Genomic DNA, 11,836 nt, shown 5'->3' with positions numbered 1-11,836 from the left:
CCCCCCCCCCCCCCCCCCCCCCCCCCCCCCCCCCCCCCCCCCCTGTCTTGGAGGAAAATGAGTCACACCAAAGCCCGTGTCCATGGCTCAACTCTGACCTGAAACCCGCTAGATTGGAATAAACCCCCACCCCTCTCCTCCCCCATCTGCTCTTGTGCAATCAGGCTATTTTAGGAGAACATCTCCCAGCCGTCTGGTTGTCATTACAAATCACCCGCATTAACAAAGCCCACACACATTAGTCTGATTTAATTTAGCCGACTACCCACGCCCTGCAGGTATGCAACCTACACGTGCGCCGCCCGGATGATGCCTGCCATGTCCTGTTATGGCTAGCATGGTGGTCGAGTAGATCCTAAACAAGTAGGTACATTTATTTTTCATATGATCGGTTTCCACTCGGCAGCAGTAGCAGCACGCCAACGCGCAAAACCCGGAGTGGGGGAGCTGATACGACGGGAGCGCGCACCACCACCACCGCGGCGCGCATGCACAGCTGTCAGGACCAAGGACAGCAGCCGCTCAACCCGGATTGACCAGGCAGCGACGCATCGGGGGGGGTGATCAGTCCGCACAAAGCGCGCGGAACAGCGGCTGGAGGGAGTGATACACAAACCTCTGCGGAGGAAGCCGCCTGGAAGCCGAGACAATGGTTTTCACTCCTTCTTCAAAACCGTAGGGAGGTTTGAGCGAATTCTGCAGAGGAGAGCAAAAAAAAAGGGGGGGACAATGCGGTTCAGACGTCCCTTTTTGAAAGCCTGCCCCTAATATGAGCATGCACATTCCTCCGCATTGCTCATAGATCCACCTTTTCTCTCGGCCTCCCGCCCACCGCCCACCTGGATCGTGTCTGCAGTCGCGCATTCAACCGGCCGAGCCGCGCTGCTGCTCAGAAGCTGGTCGAGCCGACCCGCCACCGGGGGGAAAAGGGACCGGGCTGCGCCGTGCCGTTTGGTGGCCCACACGATGCGTCTGTTTCTGCTGGCGGTGCTCCTCTCGTGCTCCTGCGCGCGGGCCGGCTGCGAGCCGAAAATCGTGAACATCGGGGCCGTGCTGAGCCAGAAGAGATACGAGCAGGTCTTCAAAGATGCGGTGACCCAGGCCAACCAGGTCTACGGCAGGGATAAATTCAAGCTGACCGCCATCTCCGTAACGCACAAGCCCAACGCCATCCAGATGGCTCTCTCCGTCTGCGAGGACCTCATCTCCAGTCAGGTAGTTTTTCTGCCACCTTTGCATTGGCGCTATATAATCAGTCAATAACCTCTGCGCATAAATCATATGGTCCACGCACACCTCCACGCACTAAAAGCAGAGTGTTTTTGAAGGAGAAAACCATTCGTGCCTTGCAATAGAAAGTTGGTTCCTTAAGGAAACATGACCTACATGTCAAAATCATGTGTTTTCTCACTCAAGGGGCCACTGAAGTGGGTGAAAGACTAGGATGGATGGTTATGTATGGAGCCTTGAGCTCTGAATCCAGACTGTCTGCTTCTCCAAAGCCTCACACTATTCAGCATGAACATAAAAAGAATCAGCCCACTTTACTACAGGCCTGCCATTTGTCCAATCTGGCACCCTGCACTGCATTTGCACACAGTCCACTTTGTGTTCGTTCTAATACAGCGAACTCCCCACGGACCCATCTATTTTTTTTACAAACATCCACAAATAGGCTCTGGTTTGGGGCGCATCTCGGATGAGAGGGCAAACTAACTGTACGTTCCAGGACACACAGCTGCACGTCCACTGAACCGCGAAGGAAGCAGCGAAGAGTGAAAATGTGCAATACGTCGCATACAATTAAACAACTTGGCTTTCACTGCGCGCGTGTGCGTGCGTGTGTGTGTGCATGATACCGTGTGCATGATAGGACAGCGGGGCTGACACAGCGGAGGACAGTTTTCTATATGTGGGTCTTGAGGGGTGGATCACTCGCTCAGCTGCAGTCTATATGATGTGATGCTGTCGGTAACACGAACAGCCGTTTATTTTTTTTAAAGTATAAGATTAAAAAGTACAACAGAGGCAAATATTCACACCGCGCGTGCTGCAGATCTAACTAACAAAACATATTTCATCAGTAATGCATGGAAGTGTATGTGCCTTTTTGAAAGTTGTATATATAATAGCCAACGTTATGTCACACAGGATGTTGAGGCGTGAAGTCCCTCTCTCGCTCCTCTTTCTCCCACACACAGAATGAAGTTTCATGCGAACAAAAACGCCCCCACAGCTCCAGTGCTGCTTTCATGTCCTCGGTCTTCTGCTTAGTGTAATGACTCTAATTGATGCAGGCTTGTCGAATTTTAACCATCGCACCCAGTCTCCTGTCACATGCTCATCCAGAGCGCGAGCGCGCAGTCCGTCCCACGAGGCCGTACGGCTTTCACCAACAATGGTCCGGCCCCCTCTTAAAAAACAAACCTATCTCTTGCATAAATCAGACAGACATCGCACCTTATTTAGACAGAAGGTCCGTGGACGGGTTTAATTAGATGAGATTGGCTCGCGGGCGATAACAGTTACTGAGAAGGGAAGTCTGTGGCAGATGGAGGAGGAGATGCCTGGGAGCAGTCCTTGGATGATAGACCTCATTTTTGACCCAGCCATACGGACTGCTCATATCCAGCAATCCATGCCTGCATGCACGGCCATGCCAGCTTTATATTCCTCTTTCTTCACAACTCCGAGACATTTCTCAAGGCTCAGCTCGCAGAATCTTTCTTTTTCTAAAGTGCGTGGCCAGTTTTGGTTTGCTTAAAGCACGGATTAGACTAAACCCAACAACCACAAATTAATGATAGTCTGCCAGCCCACACACAGGGAAGACATTTCGAACAAAGGAACAGATTTCTTTGCTCTTCTGGTTCTTTGTCTCAGGGGAATTTTTGAAGATATCCAGATTCAAAAATGTTATTTTTAACCTGTTATACAACAGTTTAGAGCAGCAGTTGCACCCACTAAAATATGACAATCTTTTATTTAAAGTGCACACAAATTTCATTTGACTTGAGCAAAACAGGCAGGCAAAACGGACGGATGCTCAGGGGTCCCAAATGCCCTCAGTTAGTGATCATTTTATTCATTCTTATTCATCTAAAATGTATTTAAGTCCTGGTCGAGACAGCAGCAGCACATTAAACAAAGTTTCAGACATACAGCAAGTAGCAGATGAAGAGAAAAACATTTCAGGTCCCGCCATGAATTAGATTAATTGTATATAGTTATCGTCACTCCTGCCTTTGTACCTAATCTTGTTGTTCTGTTTTTGAAAACAGTGTATACTTGAATAAATTAGAATTTGTTCCGCCAATATAAGATGGTGAACGTGGGAGAACTCGAAACACTCTCATTTTGTGCCCTCGCCGTTAACCCAACCCTGGTTAACTGATCTCAGCTACGCTGAAATGAACTTTTCATATACCGTGCATATCAAATCCTGTTTCATGTTAATAATTCTAAGGCATTCAATACAGTAGCAGTAAACACATGGTTAACGTTGTGAATTCAAACTGAAACACTGAGGTTAGGCAATAAAACCACTTAGTTAGCTTTAGGAAAAAAAACATCATGGTTGGGCTTAAAATGTATTCTTAGTTTTAAGCAACAAGACCACTTAGATAGGTAAGATCAACGGAAAACATCAGAAACATAATTACCTTTGGGAGATGAACACTGGTCTCCTAGTTGAAAGTCCCGTGTTTGTTGTTTTTTACTGCTACGTGATGATGCCAATGATGATGGGTTGACATTGCAGTTACATAAAAGCTGTCTCAAACAGACTCTAAAGGGTGCCTTGTGCGTCGCTATCAGACGCCCTGGGAATGAGAACAAGCTGGTGCATTAAGTCCTGTTGTTGTTGTTACAGCCTACAAGAAGAATATGCACTAGTCTTATTGTCGTAGTTGCTTGATACTAATGTGAGAATTTAGTTTTATTTGATTTACTAAGAAGGATAAAGTGCGTTTTGCAGCTTCCCACATGTGTATTTTTGTACATGTTTTCTGCAAAAATTATAAAACTATATAAGACTATAATATTCAAGTCTAAATTGGACACCTTTTGAAACTCAAGTCTTTATCAGAGAGCGAGTAGCAGTGTTTTCATTTGGCCTCAATGCAAGTGTCAGAATGACTAAGTGCTGTTCTTCTGTGCCTCTGCAGGTCTACGCTATCCTGGTGAGTCACCCTCCCCAGTCCAATGACCACCTCACTCCAACGCCGGTCTCATACACTGCAGGCTTCTACCGCATCCCTGTGGTGGGGCTCACCACCCGCATGTCCATCTACTCAGACAAGGTGAGTGACGGCCGAGAGATAAAGATGCCAAGAGAGGCAGAGAGAGTGAGAGAGAGAGAGAGGACAACAGGAAGAGAGTGAACGGAGAGCGATCGAGTGAGGAGCTCCCCTGGGGCGGCTTCAAGCGCTTCCTAGATTAAACGTCCCATCACTGTCCATTAGAGGAGCTGTGATTAAATGGGTTTCCAGCTGAAAATTGAAAGGACATCATTATTAATGCCTTTGACCTGAGTTATGTTTTTTATGAAGCACAAGCCACTAAAATGAAAACTTTAAAGCAATCACATAAAGAAAATGACAAGGACTTTAATAACTCAATTTACAGTCAATTTGAGTGACACCTCTTCTAATCTTGCAAGTTACGGGCATTAAATTTAGTCGTTTAAAGGAGCCCGAGTGGTCTGTGCATATATTGAGGCTGCTTTTTTTTACATGATGTTTGTACTTTAGTGAGTTGGTTTGGTTTGTACCACCCAAAAACTGCATCATTAATGCACGTTGTCCCTAGAAAAAATATTGTGTACATATTCTACATCTATGTTTTGTTATTTTACGGTAATAAAAGTGCACTACAGGGCCATAAATATGTGGACACCCGAAACCTTACACCCATATGTCATTATTGAACATGATCATGAATCTGCTGCCATAACGGCCTCCACTCTTCTGGGAGGACACCCATTCAGCCTCATGAGCACTAGCGAGGTCAGCCACCGATGTTGGGTGACGACGCAGGCTCACGGTCGCCGGTCCCATTCATCCAAAAAGTGTTGGGGTCAGGACTTAAAAATATATTTCTTTTATTTCTTTAGTGCTCCAAATTACACAACAAAATACTTAGATAACAGCGAATCAAAATGTTTTCTGATGTCGTCTCTTACAAAACCTACACCGATCACTAGTCATGTTTTTTATGACATGAGACATCTTTGGTTAAGCTTGGGCACAAAAACGACTTGGTTAGGGAAAGGTGATGGTTCAAAGTACTTAGTTGACCCTCTCACGAATACTGGTCACTGCAGTGGACAGCTATCCAAAAGCATGTTTCTTATTTAAGCTTGGGTTTTGATGGTTGATTGCCAGTGCACACACTGCCAACCACTGGCCAGCCGTTGTAAGTGCAACACAAATTGCTCAAAACCAAGATGGCCGCTAGACTGCCAGAAACCAGACATGTGACCAACTCAGGATTATTTTGCCAATTCTTCTCGAGATTGGCAAAATCTCGAGCCAAATTCAACATCGATGCATTGGATTGACCAGTAGCCTAGAATATCTTAGAAAGTGGACATGTGGAAAAGGCCTTGAAAAATGCATGTTTTGAGAAAAAAAAGCTACTTGCAAACTCTAAAGAGGATTAAAGACTTAGCTGAAGTTCTCATAATTTAGGCATTAAAAATATTTCGGTTGACTTAAGGGTAGGGGACCAACTTCATCATGGTAACATTAAAAACCACTTTGTTACGTTTATGGTTTGAAAAAATCAACTTTGACTGTCCGTAGGAAACGGGACAGGAGAGTGGACTGTTGTGTAGCATTAACATAAATCCTCATTGCAACTAAATAGCTCAAATTCTAAAAAAAATGAATTGTGCATATCACAATTAGAAAAAAAATTATTTTTTCTACTTGTTGTGAAGACTTAAATAACATCTTAAAAGGACAAGAATCTGCCACTTGTCCACTTGATTCTAAATGTTCTGAGCAACGAATCATGCATTCAAAATGAATTCGTTATGGACAACTCCACCATGTTAATCTCTACCTCCTGCTCCCCCAGAGCATCCACCTGTCCTTTCTGCGGACGGTCCCTCCCTATTCCCACCAGGCGCACGTGTGGTTCGACCTGATGCGCGAGTTCAACTGGAACCACATCATCTTGATAGTGAGCGATGACCACGAGGGGCGGGCCGCTCAGAAGAGGCTAGAGACCCTCTTGGAGGAGAGAGAAACAAAGGTGAGATGCTCCGGCTCCCAGGCCCTCCTCCCCAGAGTGTGAGCATGAGAGCGCGTGAGTTGTCTAAAGGTTTTTTGAAACCTTAATGGTCTTCTATGTATGTAACTGTTTTCCTTTCTGTTGTGTGGCCACATCTCTCTCTCTCTCACCATTGTGTAAACATTGGCTAACATTCCGAGAGACATCAACAGCGTCTAATGTGGTCTAATCTGACGAAAGTTTGTACGTTTATTTGCTCATCTTCACGTTGCTTTTCGCCATAGTCCAAATTATCCAGTGTCTATCCACATTGGGAGCCAAATAGTGGACTTTATCTTGGGGCTTTGCAAACCATCACAGACTGAGGTGTTTTATTGGGGGCCGAGGCGGAAGACGGGTGTTCCTCTCAGCGCCCGATGAATGGCGGCTTCATTATTAGACACAGAGGCCTTGTGTTTATCGCACCCCCGCTAGCTCATGTTCACATGATATGGGAGATGGTTTTTCGCCTTTTCAGATACCGCTGATGCATCCATTTTGAGTGTAGCTCTGAGCAGTGTATGTGGGTCAGTGAAATGTTGATCTTCTTTGAGCCAAAACAGACTTGAAACTGCGATGATGTGTGCCCTTTAGGAACAGGGAGAGAGAGAGAGAGAGAGAGAGAGAGAGAGAGAGAGAGAGAGAGGAGGAAAAAAAACATCTATTCCATCCATTTAAAGAGGATACAATTACCTTGGGATATTTCTTTTCTTTCTTTTCTTTACTCTTGTGATGCTTGTCCCTCTCCGGGGCACTTTGCTGTAATTGTGTGGCAGAATGAACTGAAGCCTGATTCAGAGATTTAATTAAATTCGAAGCCGAGGAGACGCTGAATATGACACACATCCGAGGTAATTCACAGAAGGCGGCTACAGCTAAAGTGAAAGCTGCTTGAATTAAGTGACAGGGATTGGCATTGATTAACAGCCACCAGTAGAAAAAAACATTTCAAACATTTGGGTTAATCAAGTTGAACTGTGCAACAACATCCGCGAAGTTAAAACAATTATACTGAAGACATAATCCAGATGTGACTCACATCCTGCACTGAAGAAGACAAATCTGTGTATTAAAAGCCTTTGATGAGAACTGAGGAAGTTCCTTTGGATCTCAAAATGAACCCATCTGTGCTCTCCATTCAGGAAGTCATAATACTGAGCGAAGTAGCTGCAGCTCTCTCTAGTACGAGGCTTTAATCACCCATGTATTGAGTTAGGACTGCAGGGCCAGCTTCAGCAATTTTGGGGCCCTGAGCAGATTCATTTGAGAATTTCTCCGAAATGTGAACGGAAAACCTGGTCAACCTCAAAGGACGAGGTTGGTGATATCATGTATTTTTCTTACTGTCAACATATCTCACGAAAAGACCAAAGCCCAAACAACAAGTTCATCCTACTAACAAGCATTGTCTTCTTATCCAAAGGCGGACGTATCTTCTTCTTCTGTGCCATAGAGTTCTAACAGTGTTGCACTGGCTGACATGTTCCGTCATTACAATGAACAGTCACTGAAGTTTATATTGAGCTGATCCCACTTGCACCGTCCTGCTGTAAAAAAATCACTCGGGCCACCAAATGTGTATCAGTCCGCAGCTGAAAATAGTCCCCAACTAATGCACTAACACTACAGTGCCCAGCTGTTTAGGGAAATAACCGTGCCCTTTGAAACAAATTAAACCATGTATTTGTGGCTTGTTTTTAAATGTACGTCTTTAATGAAGAAGCAATGAACTGGAGTGCCAAAGACAGAATAGGGAATTCAAAAAGTCTGTAGAGACAGACTTAAACATTGTTAGGGATTTGCTCACAATAAGAAAACAATAATATAAATTTGGTACAGTTTCTTTCTTTTGGAAATTGAATATAAAAATGATATTAGAAAACAGAGGACATAATAACCTTAAGATGTACTCCTTAATTTTATATAATAATAAAAGCAACGCCAAATACTAAGGTTCGATGCATTTTGGAGATGTGCTGTTTGGCACCGTGAAATAATCAGGAGTTCATCTTTTAGATGCTGAAAATAAAATAAACAAAGGAACCAAAGAAGTTCCCATTTGTGATTTGTTTGTTGCCTACACGACCCCGCACAGCGGCGCGGCTCATCTCTCGGCTCGGCTCTGACTTCCCACATATGTGGCAACATCAGCAGGGTGATGACACCTGCAGTTCTTTTGCTGTACCGTAAATGCATTGACAGCTTTGATTGTGTCAGGTGATGTGAATGGCTTTTAGTTTGGATGTGGCAGACAGCAGTGTTTTGACATTATGCCGTAATTAAAAGCGAGAGGCGTTATTCTCGCTAATCAACCTGTTGTGCTGCATAAACTTAGGAAATTTACATATTGTTTTTAGGCAAGCGAGTAGCTAGCGAGGTCACAGGGGGATCACTGTTACCACCAGCATAGCTCTGGACACAGAGGATTTAGCCAGTGTGCAAACGTGACCAACACATGAAACATGAAATATTAATGCCTGGCCGAGGATATAAAAATAGAGCGCTCAGAAAATCTCTAGGGGGGGAGACAAAGACAGTTTTGTTTTTTGTCCGCAGTGCTGCTGAATGTTACTCGTGGAGAGGATTTCTACACGCTTATCTCAGTAAATGCCAGTTACATGGTAATTACATGGTAGTTAAAGTGTTATTATTGCCTCAACTGTGATTGAATGTACTCATCAAGGAAGTGAAATAAGTGGAATTAACCAGAACCCCACTGACAATTTGTAATGGTGTTTTCATAAAACAGGAAGACAAATGTTGGCTTGATATTATTCAGTTTGGATGACATGATTTCAGTTGTGATTATGATTCAGGATAATACAATTACCTCAACATTTAATTTTGAACGGCACTTATGTTATGACTTTATTACTGTACTGAGGCATTGGTCCCCGTCCACTTTGCGGAGGAAGGGAAACGGGTCCGGTGCACTGAAGTGTGAGCTGTGAAGCCAGCTGTGTAAGATAGAAACCCTGTGAAGCAGAGAGATGATGCGTCTCTCCTGCAAAATGGCTGCCAGTCTCAGGCAGGACTCCAGAGTGTCTCTTCTAACCGGACCGGAGTGGAATCTAAAATGGTGATGCCTCGGCTGCCCGAATCAAGTTCAACCTGAGTCAGAGTCAGTATGCTGTGCTGTGACCAAATGCCATACTGCATACTAATCACACACTGTATGTGCTATGTCATCTTTACACTCTACATACTTCACTTTTTTATACCAACAGGAAATGCTAGAAAACATGGATCAAACTGCAACTCTGGAATGCCACTGCCAACTTGATTTCACAAAGAGAGAGCAGAAGGTTTTTCAATTCATTTGAATGAATGAATGAACTAGCAGCTGTGATTAGAGCCTCCATTTCCATTTTCCGAGTAAATCATTGGCTCGAGTTTGTGACTTAAGCTTTTGCTTTGATTCAATTTGACTTGGTAATTATAGTGCAATTTGTTTAACCATTAAACATTGCAGTGGATTTCATGTCTGGCTTCTGGCCATGTGTTGTACCAATTCTGTCTGATCACACCAGTTCATAACAATAAGGATGGAGCTGGTGTCACCTCAACTGGATAGGTTGGATAGGTTAGCATTTTCCCAGTTCAGCTTTACAAGTTTACAAATCTTAAAACTTACAACAAGGTTTTCATACATTTTAAGACGCTGATCACTGGCGTGTTGGTGAAGTGTTAAAAATCTGATGGATGTCGTTGACGGCCATGTTGAGTTTGCAGTTGTGTGATGTTACTTTCCAGTATAGTGAAGAAGAAACGAAACCAGATGGCTGAGCTGCTGTTAAGCATTTTGCAATGATTATTGCTGGAGCCAGGGCGCTCTCCTACAGCGCTAAGCGATGCAGCCAAGTTGGCATCACTGACATACGCATTGAACACAATGAATACATTTACCTCATCCTTAATAGTATTTGATATCTTTAACAATCATCCACATTCTCAGCATTGTTCTAAAGCGGTCATCTCTGATGTTTTGCAAGCCCCACCGTTAAAGATCCCAATTTGAAGCAGAAAAGTGGAGATTTGTTGGAATGCTTTACTGCCCCCCATTTTCAACTGTTTATAATATTTTTCTGTGTCTGCATATTTTCTCTGTGCACATTACTCATCAGAATAAAAAAAGGAACTATGAAAACCTCGACCAACTGTCCTATGACAACAAGCGAGGACCTAAGGTATATTTGCATGGTCAATGCACGCCGCCCACCAACTTTCCAAACGTAGCAACTAGAAACCAGCCCAAACCAGTCACCAGCCGACCCAGAAATGTTCCTCTCTTGGTAGCACGTGTTTTCTTTAATTTTTGACTTTGAGACATTTCCCTATGATTTAAATGACGAATGATTTTGTTTTGAAAAATCTATAATTTTCGGTCATTACAGAAAAGAAAAAAAAAAAAAAGATCTCGAACAGCGCCTCGCTTTTTATCATTTTCATTTTCTCCTTCAATAAAGGAATGCATGAACTCAGAACACACATACTCACACACAAAATGAGTTTGCAAGTCCATTCCTTTGTGGAGAACCGGTAGTGTGGGACAAAACCGTCTCCCAGATGCTACTTCCTCCTGTTCTGTAGCACCTCCCTAGTTTTCAGCAGTTTTTTTGTTGGGGGAAAACGTCCCCCTCACCCCCCCCCCCCCCTCCTTCACCCGTTTTAGTTAATGGTTGCATTGACCTTCTTCTTCCCCCTACCTAACACATGCACGTCCTTCTTTGGAGCCTTGATAACCCTCAGTTTGCATGCGAACAAATGCAAAAGTTTTTTTTTCCCTTCAAGCTTTTTTTTTAAATCTTTTTTTTCCGTTCAGCCGGTTCCCCTGGATCGTTTTACTTTTTTATCCCTGTCTCTCGTTTTCAAACAAAATCGGCCAAGCTCGAACCAAGCAGGTAAAGAGGCAGCATGGCGTCTAAGGTAGGGAAAAGTAGCTGGCTTGACCTTTCTTATGCCCTGATCACAGGCAGAGAAAGTCCTCCAGTTCAGCCAGGAGACTAACTTAACTGCCCTGCTGCTGGAGGCGAAAGAGCTGGAGGCCCGAGTCATCATCCTGTCCGCCAGGTGAGATTTGTGTCTCTAATTACACATAAATTTCACCCAAAGTCCCAAAGGGAGCATTGATTAAGGTATCAAGCCTGCTTAAAACCGCCCTACATCCAAGAAAGAGCAGGGAAACAAGACCATTTCGATTGTAAAGGTGATGCTTAGACTAATTATTTTCATTATTAGTTAATCCACTGATCGGACTATAAAATGTCAGAAATTAATGAAAAATGCTTGTTACAAGTGAATGTCTACAAAAGTCACACATTTTATTTGGAACTGAGGATATTTTTGTATTTGTGCTTGAAAAATGTAGAACATAATTAAAAGATTATCAAAAAAGTTGGCAATTAATTTCCTGTTGATCGACTTATTGATTAATCAACTAATCATTTAGCTTAAACCTTATTCAATTTAAACCCTCTGCTGGATCCAGCTGTGGATCTTTATGTTCAGTTACAGTCAGCATCTGAATTATGTTCCTGTATATGACTATATATATGACTAT

General features: G+C 43.6%; 1 protein-coding gene across 12 annotated transcripts in view; it reads left to right on the top strand.

The window, feature by feature from the left end:
* Positions 1–206: 206 nt before the first annotated feature.
* The window catches only part of grin1a (glutamate receptor, ionotropic, N-methyl D-aspartate 1a), a 34,047-nt gene continuing 22,417 nt past the window's right edge, over positions 207–11,836 (top strand). For 2 of the 12 annotated variants that reach the window (XM_031855508.1, XM_031855509.1), the window contains exons 1-5: positions 211–1,215; positions 4,167–4,301; positions 6,082–6,258; positions 10,401–10,463; positions 11,249–11,346. In XM_031855508.1, the coding sequence (XP_031711368.1) occupies positions 967–1,215; positions 4,167–4,301; positions 6,082–6,258; positions 10,401–10,463; positions 11,249–11,346 (722 nt within the window). In that variant the 5' untranslated portion in view covers positions 211–966. Of the gene's footprint in view, positions 1,216–4,166; positions 4,302–6,081; positions 6,259–10,400; positions 10,464–11,248; positions 11,347–11,836 lie in introns of all 12 variants that reach the window. The other 10 variants (XM_031855510.1, XM_031855511.1, XM_031855502.1 and 7 more) reach the window with 9 other exon arrangements.

This window comes from Anarrhichthys ocellatus, unplaced genomic scaffold (genome assembly GCF_004355925.1).
Source record: "Anarrhichthys ocellatus isolate YVR2014 unplaced genomic scaffold, GSC_Weel_1.0 scaffold16, whole genome shotgun sequence".
Lineage (NCBI taxonomy): Eukaryota > Metazoa > Chordata > Actinopteri > Perciformes > Anarhichadidae > Anarrhichthys > Anarrhichthys ocellatus.
This window is presented reverse-complemented; position numbering and strand designations above follow the sequence as displayed.